This window comes from Podarcis bocagei, assembly GCF_964188305.1.
Source record: "Podarcis bocagei genome assembly, contig: HAP1_SCAFFOLD_44, whole genome shotgun sequence".
Classification (NCBI taxonomy): Eukaryota; Metazoa; Chordata; class Lepidosauria; order Squamata; family Lacertidae; genus Podarcis; species Podarcis bocagei.
The window spans coordinates 578047-596951 of record NW_027670336.1 but is presented as its reverse complement, the minus strand read 5'-3'; the positions used below and the strand labels follow the sequence as shown (position 1 = coordinate 596951).

The 18905-nt window shown below is 42.8% G+C and overlaps 1 protein-coding gene across 8 annotated transcripts in view; it reads left to right on the top strand.

The window, feature by feature from the left end:
- The window catches only part of LOC308579474 (uncharacterized protein), an 80855-nt gene that overhangs the window by 51409 nt on the left and 10541 nt on the right, over positions 1-18905 (top strand). For 4 of the 8 annotated variants that reach the window (XM_081214016.1, XM_081214013.1, XM_081214018.1 and 1 more), the window contains 2 exons: positions 1771-1853; positions 2791-2917. In XM_081214016.1, the coding sequence (XP_081070142.1) occupies positions 1771-1853; positions 2791-2917 (210 nt within the window). Of the gene's footprint in view, positions 1-1405; positions 1488-1560; positions 1669-1770; positions 1854-2790; positions 2918-18905 lie in introns of those variants that run through there. The other 4 variants (XM_081214015.1, XM_081214020.1, XM_081214014.1 and 1 more) reach the window with 3 other exon arrangements.

The following is an 18905-nucleotide window of genomic DNA, read 5'->3' as shown; positions in this document are numbered from 1 at the left end:
ATTCACCGAGCCTCCAGGGACCTTGGCATCAATGGCTGTGTGTGTGTTAAGCTATCTAACAGAATAATAATAGGAATAGGAATAATAATATTAAAATAAAAAATTACCCACCTAAATTTCAAAGGAGATGTCTTTGGCTTTGCCCACTTGGCTCTCAGGGGGTTGGTCAGATACATACCTGGCCCTCAGAGCAAAGGGGACCCCACCCCAGGAGAGTGGCAGAGAGTCCAAGTACAAGAAAAGGAGACAGAAGCAGGAGAGTGGGGGGGGGGGAGCAACTCCTGAGGACCCCCGGGTGAGGACCCCCACTAGAGCCAAGCATCCTTGTCAGTCGGTTCTGACTTCATGCATTGACTGGGAGGCAGCAGAAACCAGGGTGATTAATCTCCCAAAAATCCCTTCAGTTGCCTCCACATTTTGCATTGCTAGAAGGCTAGAGACTTATTTCTTCTCCTCTTCCTGCTCTTTCTTCTCAAAAAGATACCTCACGGACTGGGATGCGCTGAAGTCCAGCCCTGGTTCCCAGCAAGACTCATCCATGCTTGCTCAGGGAACCATTCCCCCTCCCCACACACAAATTCTGTAACAGAACAATGTATTTGCTTTGTAGGATTTGCTACAGCTTCTCATTTAGAAGGGCAGAAATTGGCAGAAGACCAAAGGGTTCCTTCCGATCTTTCAGAGGCTTGCTGAGAGCACAGATTGATGAGTGAGACTCAGCTGGCCCCGAAGCAGGAAGAGGCCATGCCAGCCAAACTGGGAGCAGTGGGGGATTCTGGGAAAACCCAGTGCAGAAGATCCTGGGTGAGGAGGACACCCTCCGCTCAGAGGTGCAGAGCCAGCAGTTGAGGCAGTTCTGCTGCCAGGAGGCCAAAGGACCCCGAGAGGCTTGCAGTCGACCTTGCCACCTTGACCATCAGTGGCTGAAGCCGGAAAGTAGATAGGTAGCCGTGTTGGTCTGCCATAGTCAAAATAAAAAAAAAATCCTTCCAGTAGCACCTTAAAGACCAACTAAGTTAGTTCTTGGTATGAGCTTTCGTGTGCATGCACACTTCTTCAGATACACTGAAACAGAAGTTGCCAGATCCTTCTATATAGTGAGAAGGTGGGGAGGGGTGTTACTCAGAAGGGTGGTGGGAATGGGAGATAGGCAGATAGCTGAGAGAGCCTGTTGACGACTCTTAACAACTGTAATAGGTCTTACAGGAAAAGGCAAGGGGTGAGAAGGTGAGAAATGGTTTAGTCATGTATAGTGAGATAAGAATCCAATGTCTTTGTTCAGACCTTAAAACCATGGAAAGACCTGGGCTGAATGAGAATGAGATCTCACACCCTTCAACTTTTTGCCATTCTCTTTCTAATATTTCTCACCTTTCTGTGTTTTTAATCCGTGTTTCTTTTTCAGGGAAAGGATCTCTTTGCAGAAATGGACCTGGATTCCTTTGAGGCAGAGAGGCCTCCGTTGGACACCAGAGAGAGGCCACTAGGTAAGAAGGAAGGTGGTTTTCTCCATTTGGTCTCATTCTGTTGGTTTTCCAACTCATCTGAGGGTTCTTTCCATCTTCTTTTGGGGGGAGACAGTTGGGAACAAGGGTCCAGAGGAGGGGAGATGTATTTCTGCACAACAAACATATGAAATGGGCACAAACGTCCAAATGCTCTCAGTAGGTAAGGCTTTCTCAAAGGCCCATCTGTAGTAAGAGATGCCCTGTTTCACCTGTGAGAGAAGCAGACACTCCTGGCATCCTGATCACCTTTTGTCTCTTGCAGGTGACAGAATGATGCCGGCAAGACCTCCTGATCTGTCTTTTCATGGGGACAGAAGGGAAGCAGCGGCTGTGGAACCAGATCAGGTCAGGGGAAGCTGCCTTGTGGGGACAGAGGTGAAGGGATGGAGCAATGTCATGCACTGGTTGGGGACAGAGGAATGGTGGGAGGAAGCAGCTGGGGAACCAGGAAGGGAAGATGGCTGAGAGCCCAAGAAGTGGAGGTAGAAGAAGGATGGGTGGTTAGAGGGGGGAAAGGGAGAAGGCTGGGAAGAGGAGGTGTCAGAACCTGAAAGGCTATCAGGGCTTAGTGAGCTGGAAGACTCTGTGCCATAATGCAGTGCAGAATCAGAGGCAGAAGAGGAAGGAGGCACGTGGGAGAGGAAGGTCGGGAGGCAGAGGTGAGTCAGGAGGAGGAGGAGCCACATGTGGCTCCCTCTCCTTTTGCCAGAAGCCACCCTCCCTGCTTGTCTCTCAGAGCCAGGAGACCCCGTTTTTTGCAGAAATCTCTGCTAGATCATCCAAGACAGATGGCCATCCAAAACAGGCTTATTATATTTCTAGATTGATCATTGAATGCTAAAATCGGTTTCTACGTAGTGAACAAATCAGAACAAATAGTGGCCTGGATTCACCTAACGAGCCCCATCGGCTGCAAAATGGGACCTGCCCCCCATTTGTCCCCCTCTCCATGCCTCCATGAATCCCTTGAATTTGGCTCTAGGGCATTGGGAGGGAACTCCCCAGAACAGCTCAGGAGGAGAGGGAAAAGTCAATCCTTCCATTGGGGAAACTGGAATGCTTGCGTAGCCAGAGTGACTTGAAAAACAGAATGTGGAGTACCACTTATTGCTGAAAGACAAATACCCATTATTAAAACTTAAAATAAGCATCCATATTTAAAATGTGCAGCAAAGCAATCCTATTGAAACAACATCGCAATGTATAGGAAGGAAACAACAGAATTGTGTAGCAGATCAAATTTCTGCTGTCTCAGAGGGGGACATATCCCTTTTTTATTTAGGGTCCAGTGTGCTTTGAAGATGTTGCTGTTCGTTTCACGGACGAGGAGTGGGCGTTGCTGGATCCTGACCAGAGAGCTCTGCATAAGGACGTCATGGAGGAGAATCGTGGGATCGTGGCCTCTCTTGGTAAGGCTCCCTGTGGGATCGTCATATCTGCCTGGAAATTCAAAAAATACCTCTATGGGACCAATCTCATCTATTTTTACAAAGCTCAACAGCGCTCCCTATAACACCTGGGAACCTAACACCCCCACCCCCAGTTTTTCCTTTGAACAACCTCCCTGAAATTATTCCTTTTTCTACCAGGATTGGGCTGGTCTGAACTTCCCAGGCCATCTTCAATGTCAGCTTCAGAATTGTTAGGAAAGCTAAGTAGCTTCCGGTTTTTGTTATTGCTCCTGTCAGTCTTGGGTTGACCAAAGAGACGACTGGCAGCGAAGCTCAGGTGCTGCCAGCCAGAGAAGAAGCAGGCCTAGGGAGAGGAGAGTTAGCAGCGGAAGGCAGAGAGGAGGGGGAGATCAACTGTAATCTGAGCTCTGAACAAAGGGGAGAAGAAAAACAGAGACAGTGACAGACAGCTGTGTGAGAGCCACAGGAGTGAGTCATACGCTGGAATGCAGGAAGCATTCTCTGCCAAATCTCGTAGGATCTGAAAAGTGGTTGAGACGCTCTAAAGATACGGGAAGAGAAGGTGGGGGCTTCTGTGCTGGGGAAGGGGGAGGAGCTCAGTCTGGGCAACTCCATCTTGTGGGGAGGACGATGAGTAGAGGAGCTCCGTCCAAGTTTGTTGTTTCAGCAATAAATCTGAAATAATTAACAGCCAGAATCGACTGGGCCAAACAAAATCCATCCCAGAGAAGAGCTAGGCTTATTGAATCTCAGGTAGCAGCAGCAGTGATGAGGATGAGGGTGATACAGTGGTACCTCGGTTTACAAACTTATTTTTTTCCAGAACAGGTACCACTGTAGTAGTAATAATAAATTTTTGTAATGGCTTGGCTCTCCCACAGAAGCGAGACACTGGCAGTAATTATCTCGGGTTTATTGTTCAAACACATAAATCACTCCGGAGCTCTTTCACTCCGTGTCTGACTTCAAGTTTGCAGTTGCCAAGTCTAAACTCCGCCCCTTCCTCTTCTTCCAACAGGGGGAAAAACCCTTTCGCTTCCGCTCTTTCCCCCTCCTCTCACTGACCTTTCTGCGCCTTCGAGTTTTTGGGCTAGCTATTCCTGGCCTCTCCCCTTCTGTCTCTGAGCTAAGATTGGTATTTTGTGGATCTTTGCTATCTGCTGCCTGCTCTCTGTTCTCTGAAGCTCTGCCACTCGGCTGCCCCTCCTCCCTCTCACATTCCGGCTCACATTCCAGTCTCCTTATCTCTCTTTGCCTGCTTTCATACATTCCAGCTTCTGTCAGCTCCTAAACAAAGCTGACATTTTTATTTCTACCCTGCCCATCTGACTGGATTGCCCCAGCCACTCTGGGCGGCTTCCAACACATACCGCATTTTTCGCCCTATAGGACGCCATTTTCCCCCTCCAAAAATGAAGGGGAAATGTGTGTGCGTCCTATGGAGAGCTGCCTGCATTCCGAAGCCTGGTGCGCGCTGAAGAGCAAGCCTGGGGAGACCGTGCAGCTCCCTAGGCTTGTAGATAGCAGGCTGTTCTGGGGGAAGCTCGGGCTTCCCCCGCGCCTGCCCCATGCCTGGGGAGGGGAATTTTTTTTTCTTTCTTCCCCCCCCCCCAAAAAAAATTAGGTGCATCCTATGGGGCGGTGCATTCTATGGGGCGAAAAATACGGTATATAAACATGAAACATGAATAATAATATTCTGGTGCCATATAAAAAGAACATTAACTTTAAAATGAGCAACTTATACTGGTGGTCAATATTGTGGAAACCTTTTGTGAAAAGTGTATTTCTGAGGTTTGACGTCTCATAACACCACTTTTGTGTGGAGTAATACCATAAAATTATATATCAATGGAAAGGTAATTTAATGAACAATGTAATGTAATGACTTTTATGAAGGAGTATTTATTGGAACAGTAGTCACAAAGAAAAAAACGTGAAACTTTTGGTAACCATTGGTAACCTTTAGCTTTAATTACGGCCTTACAACATCTTCCCATGAAGTGAATCAAGTTTTTAGTTCTGCCCCTGTAAGAATGTGAAACCAAGATTGAATTATTGCCTCTGTTAATTGGGCTTTATTGCTGGATTGCTTCTAACAAAGAATTTTCTTTAGTCGGCTCCATAGATTTCTGATTGGGTTAATGTCTGGGCTATTCCCAGGCCCTTACGGCAGTGGAATAGGATTATCTTGAAAGCACCTTTTTCTTTTCTTTTTCTTTTTTTCTTTTTTTTTTTAATCATTTTTTATTAATTTTACAGAATTTTTATGAACAATACAAACAAATAAAAAGACAAACAAAACATGTATAATTTCATATCCTTCTTTTCATAAACCTCACTTCTCGGACTCCCCCAAACCTCCCCTTTCTACATCTCAATTTCAAAAATTATTTCAGCAAATCTTAAACTTAATTTTATCAAATGTGTTCCCTAATCTTTTCTTTAACTTAACCTTTTGTCGCTGTAATCTCCTTTTCTTTCTAAAAACCTCAACATTTTAGCATTCATCAATTTTATAATATTCCTTAAGATATATTTTAAATTTCTTCCAATCTTCTGCCGTCTCTTTCTCCTGATCACGGATTCTGCCAGTCATTTCGGCCAATGTCATATAGTCCATCACCTTCATCTGCCATTCTTCCAGGGTGGGTAGATCTTGTGTCTTCCAATACTTTGCGATGAGTATTCTTGCTGCTGTCATAGCATACATAAAAAAGTTGTGTCTTTCTTTGGCACCAATTGGCCGACAATGCCCAAGAGAAAGGCCTCTGGTTTCTTGGGGAAGGTACATTTAAGTACCTTTTTCATTTCATTATATATCATCTCCCAGAAAACCTTAATCTTCGGGCACGTCCACCAAAGGTGATAGAAAGTACCTTCAATTTCTTTACACTTCCAACACTTACTGTCGGGCAAATGATAAATTTTTGCTAGCTTGACTGGGGTCATGTACCACCTGTAGATCATTTTCATAATATTTTCCTTTAAGGCATTACATGCCGTAAATTTTATACCGGTGGTCCATAACCATTCCCAGTCCGCAAACATAATATTATGACCAATGTCCTGTGCCCACTTAATCATAGCTGATTTAACTGTTTCATCTTGTGTATTCCATTTCAGCAACAAGTTATACATTCTTGACAAATTCTTAGTATTGGGTTCTAACAGTTCAGTTTCTAATTTTGATTTCTCCACCTGGAAGCCAACTTTCCTGTCTTGTTTATAAACCTCCATTATTTGATAATAATGGAGCCAATCTCGTACTTTGGTTTTCAATTTCTCAAAGCTCTGTAGCTTCAATTTATCTCCCTCTTGTTCCAAAATTTCCCAATACTTTGGCCATTCGGCTTCCATATTAAGTTTCTTCAAAGCTTTAGCTTCCATAGGCGATAACCATCTAGGGGTCTTATTTTCCATCAAGTCTTTATATCTAATCCAAACATTGTATAATGCTTTTCTGACAATGTGATTTTTAAAGGCCCTATGCACTTTAACCTTATCATACCATAAGTATGCATGCCAACCAAATACATTGTTAAAACCTTCTAAGTCCAAGATATCTGTATTCTCGAGGAGCATCCACTCTTTCATCCAGCAAAACGCTGCTGATTCATAGTACAGTCTTAAGTCCGGCAGGGCAAATCCCCCTCTTTCCTTTGCATCAGTTAATATTTTAAATTTTATTCTGGGTTTTTTGCCCTGCCAGACAGATTTCGAAATATCCTTCTGCCACCTCTTGAAACAGTCCATCTTGTCAAGAATTTGTAATGTTTGAAACAAAAATAACATTCTAGGCAGTACATTCATCTTAATAGCTGCAATTCGGCCTAACATTGAAAGTCTCAAATTTGACCATATTTCTAGATCTTTTTAAACTTCTGACCAATATTTCTCATAGTTATCTTTAAACAGATTCAAATTCTTAGATGTCATATAAACCCCTAGGTACTTCACCTTCTTAACCACCGTCAAACCTGTTTCATTCTGGAACTTCTCCCTTTCCATGACTGTTAATTTTTTTCCCAAAACCTTAGTCTTTTGCTTGTTCAGTTTGAATCCGGCCACTTGACCAAATTCCTGAATTAACTCTAAAACCCTTTTTGTACTAGTGTCTGGCTCTTGTAAGGTAAGTACTAAGTCATCTGCGAAGGCCCTTAACTTATAGTGTTTAGCTCCGACCTGTACCCCTTTAACCTGCTGGTCCTCTCTAATCATGTTTAGCAACACCTCCAGAACAGAAATAAAAAGTAGAGGGGAGATTGGGCACCCCTGTCGTGTCCCTTTTTCTATTTTAAATTCTTCAGTTATCACATTATTTACAATCAACTTAGCCTTTTGTTCAGAGTATATGGCACCCATACCATTCTCAAATCCTTGGCCTACCCCCATCCCATGAAGATTCTTTTTCATAAAACTCCAAGAAATATTGTCAAAGGCTTTCTCCGCATCCACAAATATCAGAACTGCTTTAGTATTTATATTCACCTCTAATAATTCCAAAATGTCTATTATGTTCCTCACATTATCTGATAAGTGCCTTTTTGGGAGAAAGCCCGCTTGGTCCTTATGAATCTTCTCCATCAGCACTCTTTTCAATCTTTTTGCCAAAATGTCTGCAAAAATTTTGTAATCCACATTAAGTAATGATATTGGCCGGTAGTTCTTAAGTTGAGTCTTTTCAGTCTCTGTTTTTGGTATGAGTGTAATATATGCTTCTTTCCACGATTCTGGTGCCCTTTTCCCCTCTAAGATCTCGTTGCAGACTTCCTTTAACGGTTGTACCAACCACTCCTTCAAAGCTTTATAATATCTGGAAGTCAGCCCATCTGGTCCTGGAGATTTGCCCAGTTGCATATTTTGGATGGCACCCTCTATCTCTTGTTCTGTTATTTTCTGGTTTAGATCCACCTTGCTTTGATGAGAGATTTTTTGTAATCCATATTGTTTAAGAAACTCATCTATATCTTCCTCCTTCTGCGGTCCTTGTGAATATAATTTTTTAAAATAACTCAAAAAGCAATTTCTGATCTCATTGGGTTTATGTATGTTCTTTCCATCAACTTCTAGGCTTGTAACTGTATTTAGTTTCTGTCTTTTCTTCAATTGCCAAGCCAGAAGTTTACCACATTTGTCTGCAGATTCAAATGTCTTTTGTCTCATTTGCTTAATCTTCCATTCAATCTCTTGATTCATCAATTCCATATATTGTGTCTGGTATAACTTGATCTCTCTCAAAATCTCCTGGGACTTTGGTTTAGATCTCAATTTCTTCTCTCCTTCTTTTATCTTTTCCAAAATCTTTTCCTTCTTTTCATTTTGTTTTCTCTTTTTTATTGAATTTTGTTGAATTAAAAATCCTCGCATCACAGCTTTACTTGCGTCCCAGACCACTCTTTTTTCCACATCTGTTTTTAAGTTTATTTCAAAATAGTCCTTTAGGGTTTTTTGGGCCTTTTTGTAAATCTCCTCATCTTGAAACAGGGTGTCATTCATCCTCCATCTAAATGAACCAGTTGTTGTAAATTTCGTTTCCATCTTCATGGCGTTATGGTTGGAGCAAGTCTTTGGGCAGATTTCCACTTTCTTAATCTTTGGAGCCATCCCACTAGTAACCCAAATTTGGTCAATTCTGGTCCAGGTCATCATTGCTTCAGAGAAGAAGGTTCCCTCTCTCTCTCGAGGGTTCCTTGTTCTCCAGATGTCAATCAAGTCCATATTTTCAGTCATTTCAAAGAAAGTCTTTGGTAATCTCCCATCTCTGGAGATTACCTGTCTTTGTGCTTTGTCCATATTTGTAGATACCACTCCATTCATGTCTCCCATCATAATTAGGTTGTAATCCAAATAGTCCAATAATGTCTCATGCAACTTCTTAAATAATTCTGACTTCCCTTCATTAGGTGAAAGCACCTTTTTCACACAGCAGCAAAAGGACATGGAGCTAAGTCCTGTTGAAATAGAAAATAAATATATAAGTAGGAGGGGGCCGCTAGGGGTGCCTTGGAAGATGGCGGATATTAACATCTATCCAGCTCGCACGAGGTAATTAGAGGCTGATTATGGGGAGTAAATCAGTCTCCCTCATCTCTCCAGGGGCGAGAGATGCAGTTTTCACCCGCTGTTGCCATAAATCACCCCCGAGTTCGGAAGAAGGAGGGGGTGAGGCACTGGGTGCACAACCCTCGGCGGGCCTCGGAACTCCTCCGAAGCTACTTTCAGGAGCGAAACTAGTTGCGTTACTTAAAAGGAAAAAAATTGGTGAAAGAAAGCGCACAGGCTTCAAGAGAGGCAGGATGTTTTTATTTGCTAACAAGTTTACCACTGAAATGAAGAAGACTGAGACGGAAGATTACATCAAAGAACTACAGACATGCTGGTATGTGGATTGGAGTGCAACGGAACTAAAGGGGGGGTGAAATGACTTTTTATCTTTTTTTGCTCTATGTGATTAACTAATAACCCTCCCTATTAAAATATCCATCACAGCAACTAATTGGCAAATGGGACTAAAAAGGAACTGTGTGGGAATAATATGAATTTAAAGGTTTTACTCTGTAAAGGATTTCGAAAGAAGGGCTCTCTTTGTGACGCAGTTAGAATGGAGATTTGATATGAGACCTGTGTTGCAGGAGGTTTGGTCTTGGGGAGGGCAAGCCGAAGATTTATTACTTTAGATGAGATTGTGAACTGGAAGGGGCAGCCCTCCTGGAAAAAGACTAATTTACGATGCAACAGGTCGGAAAAGTTAAAGAGTGAGCTTTTGGACTGTATTTCATCAGAACAAGAAGATGGCGATTGCTTGCTCGAGCGGAAATGCCTGGATTATTGGGATTTACGAAAGAGCAGTACAAAGCCCACACAGAAATACAAACAAGACTGTTTCTTTCAACCCACTTGCGGAGCAATTCGGAGGTGAATGAAAAGGAAAATGAGTAACGACAAGGATTGAGAAGAAGGGACTGGAAATATCATTCTTAATATGAAAGCAGCAGAAAATATTCGAGGATTGGACTCCTGCCGATCAAGAAGCATGGGTACCCCTCACAAAATTTTATAATTTGGAAAATAATTGGATTACATGATATGTATTGTTATAATTTGGACTAATTGGTTTAATTCGGTAATATGAAACTTAATAAAAATTATTATTTTAAAAAAAGAAAGTAAATATATAAATAAGTATATATAAATGCTTCAGTATCTGAGTAAAGATCACCTGCGGAAGGCTTCAGTTTGGGCTAAAGTATTTCATTTTTTATTTGGGGGCATTTCCATTCCCATTAATAACGAAAATTCTGCCCACACCTTTTGCTGCCATACAACCCCAGATCATCACACCTATCTGGGTGTTTCACGGTCGGTGTAAAGCAAGTAGGATGTAAATCTTCTCTGATTCTTCCCCTTGTGTATTTCATGCCATCACTACCAAGCAAGGAGATTTGGGTCACATCCCTCCAAAAACATTGTCCCATTGTTCCGCTGTCCAGTTAACATGGGTTTAATCTTTTCAACCTTTGCTTGAGAGATTTTCTTTAGTTGTTTAGTCGTGTACGACTCTTTGTGACCCCATGGACCAGAGCACGCCAGGTCCTACTGTCTTCCACTGCCTCCCGCAGTTTGGTCAAACTCATGCTTGAGAGATAACAATGGCTTTTTCCTTAGAATTCTAACATTTCAAGCAGTCCTTGCACTCAACTTCACATTACATCTCGCCATGTCATCTTGTATACACCAAAATGATTTTCTTCTGTCATGTAGGGACAGTCTCTCTATTCTTCGATCGTCACTTGCCTTTGTGCACCTTTTCCTGCCTTTACCAGTCTGATTTTATAGTTGCTGAGACTCCTTATACCTCTTCAATAATATCGAAATGCCAGCTTTGGTTAAGTTTTCCCCAATCTTCCATCTAATTTCTTCATAACTGTAGCCCTGTTCACTTAATACTACAATTTTACATCACTTCTGGGTGACCAGTCAACTCTTTGTGCCATTTCTATAATTTTATTATGTTTTACAACCTCACTAAATGAAAGAACAAAAAAAAACCCCCAACCAACCTGACAGCAATCACATAACACACTGACAAAAGTCAACCTAAGCAAGTTTTGCTTTTTCTGGTTATTTGGCTATAACGTTTGATAGAATATGGCTAATTGAACAACCTTTGTTGAATTGCAGTCTTCATTAAATTATCTTTCCATTGATATTTTATGATATTACTCCAAACGAAATGGTGTTATAAGCCATCAAAACTCTGAAATACACTTTTTTACAAAAGTCTTCCCCAATTTTGACCACTACTGTATATTAAACAAACCAACATTCAACAGCTCAGAACATAATAATAAATATGATGGTTAATGACAAACAACACAGGTAATGAACACAAGCCCAACTTCTTTCAGTTCTTCTCCATTTGTTCCTGAGGCTCTAATCCCTTTTTGTCTCCATTGCAGATTGTAATGAATCGAAAATTGAGAACAAAGGTGACCACGATAAAATCCCGAGGAAGGAGAAGCCACGTAAAAATTTAGAGTGTGGAGAAAGCTGCAATCAGAGCTCCCATTCCACTTCCCATCAACAAAATCTCATTGGAAAGAAACTCTATCAGTGCATGGAATGTGGAAAAAGCTTCAGTCAGAGCTCCGATCTCACTAAGCACCAGAGAATTCATACAGGAGAGAAACCCTATCATTGTGTGGAATGTGGAAAGAGCTTCAGTCAGAGCTCCAATCTCACTTCCCATCAAAGAATTCATACAGGGGAAAAACCCTATCCGTGTGTGGAATGTGGAAAGAGCTTCAGTCAGAACTCCCATCTCACTTCCCATCAAAGAATTCATACAGGGGAGAAACCCTATCAGTGTGTGGAATGTGGAAAGAGCTTCACTGATAGCACCTCTCTCACTTATCATCGAAGAATTCATACAGGGGAGAAACCCTATCAGTGTGTGGAATGTGGAAAGAGCTTCATTCAGAGCTCCTCTCTCACTTCCCACCACGGAATTCATACAGGGGAAAAACCCTATCAGTGTGTCGAATGTGGAAAGAGCTTCAGGAAGAGCTCCGATCTCACTTCACATCGAAGAATTCATACAGGGGAGAAACCCTATCAGTGTGTGGAATGTGGAAAGACCTTCAGTCACAGCCACAATCTCACTTCACATCAAAGAATTCATACAGGGGAGAAACCCTATCTGTGCGTAGAATGTGGAAAGAGCTTCACTCGTAGCTCCAATCTCACTTCCCATCAAAGAATTCATACAGGGGAGAAACCCTATCAGTGTGTGGAATGTGGAAAGAGCTTCACTGATAGCACCTCTCTCACTTATCATCGAAGAATTCATACAGGGGAGAAACCCTATCCGTGCGTAGAATGTGGAAAGAGCTTCACTCGTAGCTCCAATCTCACTTCCCATCAAAGAATTCATACAGGGGAGAAACCCTATCAGTGTGTGGATTGTGGGACAAGCTTCAGTCAGATCTCCAATCTCACTTACCATCAAAGAATTCATACAGGGGAGAAACCCTATCAGTGTGTGGAATGTGGAAAGAGCTTCCCTGAAAGATCCTCTCTCACTTCCCATCAAAGAATTCATACAGGGGAGAAACCCTATCAGTGTGTGGAATGCGGAAAGAGCTTCAGTCACAGCCACAGGCTCACTTCCCATCAAAGAATTCATACAGGTGAGAAACCCTATCAGTGTGTGGAATGTGGAAAGAGCTTCACTCAGAGCTCCAATCTCACTTCCCATCAAAGAATTCATACAGGGGAGAAACCATATCAGTGTGTGGAATGTGGAAAGAGCTTCACTCAGAACTCCAAACTCACTTCCCATCAAAGAATTCATACAGGGGAGAAACCATATCAGTGTGTGGAATGTGGAAAGAGCTTCAGTCACAGCCACAATCTCACTTCACATCAAAGAATTCATACAGGGGAGAAACCATATCAGTGTGTGGAATGTGGAAAGAGCTTCAGTCAAAGTCAGAATCTCACTTCCCATCAAAGAATCCATACAAAGGTTGGAAAAACCATTATACAGATTTAGGAGCCAGGAAAATCCACACCTTTTTAACCAGGCCTTCCCTTTGGCTGATTGACATTTAATGCCCTTTTAAAATGTGGTGTTTTGTGTTTTTAATTTGTTTTTTTATGTTGTAACCATCCTGAGACCTGTGGGTGTAGGGAATAGCTGCCAACTTTCTGCACCACCTAGAGTACCCACAGAATTGTGGCTTCTACTGGCAACGCACATAGGAGAACAAATGAAAGACAAATACGATGAGCAGGCAAAAACCTGGAAAGGGCCATACCAAATGGACATCCGGTGTGAAGAGGTCACTTTCCCCACTGCTGAACAATGCCACAGGTAGAGGAGATGGAATGCTAGAAGTGTTCTCTGGGGCAAGGGGAGCTGCTGGGAAATTGAACTACAGGCTCAAAATATTACTTTTTTAAAAAGTTGCTGCCATTATAGGCATTACAGGCAGAAAGCTGGAGGGTGAGCAGGTCCAGGCTGTGCTGCACCCGAGAGTGGGGGTGAAGGGAGAAGGGAGAAGTGAAGAAACTGAAAGCTTTTTCTTCCCGACGTTTCCGGTGCGGCTCTGTATTCCACCTGGTTCGGAATTGTCCAGTGGAGCCACAGGATGTCTCCAAGGCCGTTTTCTGTGGCAACCAGATAACAGGAGCTGCCAAGCGTGAGAAGCCTCGCAAAGGTCCCAAGGGAACTGGCAGAGACATGTCGTCACAGCATCATTTGGCTGCTGCAACAGTGAAAAACTGACCAGGGCCACAGGCTGAGCTGGGTGATTGACAGTGGGGCGTCACCACCTCATGCCATTGCCATCTAGTGGTTTTTTGTGGAACTGCAAGGCTGTGAAAACTGGAAGTGTAACTCTTGCAGATGGTTCCAAGTATTAACTAACTATGTCTGGGTCTGTTTATTGTTTTTTCTTACAGGCAGAGATTGAGGCCTATGTCATTCCAGAGATGCATTGCTGTTTGCTTTCTGTTTCCTCTCTTGTCCATGATGGGTTCAAAGTGTGTTTTGAAAATAATGTGTGTTCCATTTCCAGAGGTGGGCAACAACTGGTCAGTGTTGAATACAAAGACAGGCTGTTTGTGCTAGAAACATGTATTGCAGGTAAAGGTCCCACTGAGGATGCACAAGCACAGTGTGGTAACCTTCCCATTCATGATGGGTGCGTTTGGCACCGGAGAATGTCACATATCAACTGGGGGTACGTGAAGAAGGTCCCAGGGTGCACTGAGGGGTGCAAGATGAAGGCATGTGACAAATACCTGGAATGAAGGGTGCCTTCAAGAAAGCCAAGGTTCAGACGTGCTCTTATCGTAGGTCTGACAGGGTAACCACAAAACCTTTTGAGCTAGTCCATGCAGACCTTTGGGGCCCTATGCCAGTTGCCAGTCTGGGAGGAGCCAAATTTGTGCTATCTCTGGTGGATGATTATTCCAGAAATGGGTGGATTTTCTCTCTGAAGCACAAGTGAGAGGCCGCTGCTTTGGTGAAAGACTGGATAACGGCAGTGAGAACTACTGTTCTTACTGCGGGTCAAGAGCTTTCAATCAGATCGCGGTGGAGAGTTCACCAGGTCTGCGTTGCAGAACTTCTTCTGCCAGAAAGGCATACACCACAGGTTGACTGTAGCAAATTCTCCTCAGGAGAATGGAGTTGCAGAATGCAGGTAGAGAATGCTGCAGGAGGCAACCGAAGCCATGCTCTTTGACACAGGGTTGCTCCAGCGGTTTTGGGTGGAAGCATTGAAATCTACATCGTTCACTCTGAACCGTTCTTACAGTTCTGTAGTAGGGGACACGCCCTATTTTCTGCTGCACAGCAAGAAGCCCAAGGTGCATTTCTTCTTTGTGTTTGGATGTGAGGCTTGGGTCCTTGTGCCAAACACAGTAAGGGTGGCTCTAGGTCCCAGAGAATGATCCTTTGTGGGTATGAGCCAGGGACCAAGTGGTGGAGATTTGCCTATCCAGAAGGCAATCAGTCTAGGATTCTAGTCAGCAGGAGTGCTGAGTTCTGTGAGCAGAGTGGGTGGCAATGCATACTTGGGAATCCAGACATTCTTTCAGAGAGTCTGCTTGACTGCTGATGAAGGAAAGGTAGAAACTGATCCTGCTGCTGAGGCTTAGAGTCCCAACCCAGAGCAGGAACAGGAAAGGGCATCTCCTAAAGCTGTTAAGCTAGAGCCAAAGAGTGCTCCTCCTCACCCACAAGTCCAGTTGAGAAATCCAGAAGGTGCAGTAAGTCAGAGGGGGAGTTGTCTGAGAGCAAGGACACACTAGTTGGCCCTAGTGGGTCAGAGGGGGTACCTGAGGTGTTCAGCTCACACTACTAAAGGAATACCACCTGAAAGGTTTGAGGTCACTAGCGTGTGGATTGGTGTGGCTCAGTGTGAACCAGAGAGTTTTGAGGAAGTTCAGAAGTTGCCTGAAGAGGAAGCCAGGAAGTGGCAAGAGGCAATGCAGAAGGAAATGAACTCAATGGAGTCTCTAGGTGTGTTCTCCAGCACAACGCTGCCAGCAGGCAAGCAGGCCGTGAGCAGCCGCCGGGTTTACCGTCTTAAACCCACAGCAACTGGAGAACTGCAGTACAAGGCTAGGCTGGTAGCCAGAGGGTTTACACAGTGGAACAGCTGCTTTACACTGAGGTGTATGCTCCTACTTCCAGAAGTGAAAGTCTGTGCATGCTCTTAGCCATTGCTGCACAGAGAGGTCATCAGGTGCATCGTCGGTTCCAGCTGTACTGGTGGCACAAAAGGGGGAAGCTGAAATAACCGAGAAGTCCACTGAGGAAGATATGGCAGCAGGTGGATCAGATGTAGTTTTGAAACAAATATTGGAGCAATTGTCAAAGTTAAACCAAAAGGTGGACGACCAGTCTTTGAAAATAGATAAAGCGACTTCCTCGATTCAAAAATTGACTGAACAAGTTTCCCAGCACACACAAGCAATAGAGAATTTGCAAGGAGCAACAGCTGAAAATCGGGAATTAGCTGGGGAAGCTATTCAGAAAGTGTGAGTTTTACAAAAGGAGGTTGAGGAGATAAAAGGAGAAGTCAAGCCTCTGCACAAACAGGTGGGTGAACAACAAGTCTACCTGTCAATGGTGGAACTGAAAAATCGTGAGAGCAACATCAAATTGAGAGGCATCCCAGAACTCGAGCAAGGAGATCTGATTGGATATTTGACACAAGAATTTTCGAAGTTCTGGGGCATAAAGGAAGACACAGACTTCAAGATTGTCTTGGCATTTAGACTGGGAAGATTGGTAAGGAAGGACAGATCTAGAGACTGTTTGATAATTCTAAGATCAAAGGAAGAGAGAGACAAGATCCTAGGACTTCACTTTAAAAAAGCAATTGAAATACAAGACAAAAGGGTGGAAATCTATAGAGATATCCCGAGACAGCTGTTGGACCTCAGAGCCACCTATACAGAACTAGCAAAACTGCTGAGACACAACGCAATACCCTATAGGTGGGAGTTCCCACAAGGATTATCTTTTACTTACAAAGAAAAGAAGGTTAAAATCAGAACACCTGAAGACAACCAAAAGTTCCTTCACGACCACGGAGAAGATCTCCAAAAAGGAGCAAATTGGCTTCCACCTCTACCTATACCAACACCGCCTGGAGGTGGGTCAACGCCTGCACCCTCGGGATCTGAGGAAAAGGAAGACACCCCATCTTAAGAGCAACTTAAATAGAACAGGATGTCTCTGCAGCTACTTAGTTGGAATATAAATGGCGGGAATTCTCCGGAAAAAAGAAGGAGGATATTCCATATCCTAAAAAAAGAACAATTGGATGTAATATGTCTTCAAGAAACACATGTGACTAGGCTCCACGGGAAAGTATTAATCAACAAAAGACTAGGCCAAGAATTTATCTCATCAGACAAAGTCAAAAAAAGAGGTGTGGTAATATATGCAAAGGAGAACCTGTCACCAAAATTTTTATTTAAAGACGACTATGGAAGAATTCTTGCAATTGAAATTCAAACACAAGGGGAGAAAATTTTGATATTAGGAATTTATGCGCCAAATGATGGAAAATCAGAATTTTATAAGAAGCTGCATGAGACAATGCTGGATTATTTGGACTATTCTAATATCATTGTGATGGGAGATATGAATGGGGTGGTGTCAACAAATATGGACAAATCCCAAAATCAAAATTTGACAACAGACGGCAGACTTCCTAAAACGTTTTTTGAAATGACAGACAATATGGATTTGATTGACATTTGGAGGACAAAGAACCCCTTGGGCAAAGAAGGAACCTTCTTTTCTGAGGCCCATCTGTCATGGACACGAATCGACCAAATTTGGATATCTAGAGGGCTGGCACCTAAAACAAGAAAAGTGGAAATCTGCCCAAAAACCTGCTCCGACCATAACGCTTTGAAAATGGAATTGAGACTTATGCCAACCGGATCCTTCAGATGGAGGATGAATGACACCTTGTTAAGAGACCAAGAGATTGTTAAGAAGGCCCAAAAAACGCTAAAGGACTATTTTGAAATAAATTTGAACATTACGGTGGAGAAAAGAACAATCTGGGACGCAAGTAAAGCAGTTATGAGAGGGTTTCTGATACAACAGAACACAATAAAGAGAAAATTCTGGAATGGAAAAAAGAAAATTTTAGAGAAAATAAGTGAAGGAGAGAAAAAGTTGAGAACCAAACCAAAGTCAAAGGAGGTGTTAAGAGAAATTAAATTCCATCAAGCACAATATTCGAAATTGATTAACCAAGAGATAGAATGGAAAATCAAACAAATGAAGCAGAGATCGTTTGAATCAGCAAATAAATGTGGAAAGCTGCTAGCCTGGCAGCTGAAAAAAAGGCAAAAGTTAAATACGGTTACAAACTTAGAGATTCAAGGAAAAATAGTTCAGAAACCAGAAGAAATAAGGAAGTGCTTCCACAGATACTTTAAAGATCTTTATGCACAGGGGCCTCAGAAAGAATCGGAAATAGACCAATTTTTAAAGACAAATGGACTACCTAAAATAAGCCAAGATAAAAGATCAATTCTCAATTGCAAAATAACTCAACAGGAAATTGAAGGTGCCATTCAGAATATGCAACTTGGCAAATCTCCAGGCCCGGATGGACTCACCTCCAAATATTATAAGACCTTGAAGGATTTTTTGATACAACCGTTGTTGGAGGTTTGCAACCAGATTATGGAGGGGAAGAGGGCACCGGAAACGTGGAAAGAAGCATTCATCACATTGATACCCAAGTCAGAATTGGAAAAGACTCAGCTTAAGAACTACCGTCCCATCTCACTCCTGAATGTGGATTACAAAATATTTGCAGACATTTTAGCAAGTAGATTTAAAAAAGTACTAAATGAAGTAATTCACAAGGACCAAGCAGGCTTTCTCCCTGGTAGACATATGTCTGATAACACCAGGAACATCATTGACATATTGGAGCTTTTGCGGATTAGGAACACAAGGGCGGTGCTAATCTTTATTGATGCGGAGAAAGCATTTGACAACATCTCTTGGATGTTCATGAAGAAAAATTTGGAAGGGATGGGAGTGGGGCGGGGGTTTGAAAATGGATTAGAAGCAATTTATTCAGAACAAAAAGCTAAACTGATAGTGAACAATGTGGTGTCGGAGGAACTCAAAATTGAAAAAGGGACACGACAGGGGTGCCCTCTATCTCCTCTGTTATTTATTTCTGTCCTGGAGGTGTTGCTGAACATGATTAGGGAGGACCGGTTGGTGCAGGGTATAGTGGTCGGAGCGAAACAGTACAAACTGAAAGCTTTTGCAGATGACCTAGTTTTAACATTACAGGAGCCAGAATCTAGTACAAAAAGAGTTCTTGAACTTATCTTGGAGTTTGGTCGGGTGGCGGGATTCAAGCTAAACAAACAAAAAACTAAGGTTTTGGCCAAAAATTTGACACCTACAGAGACAGAG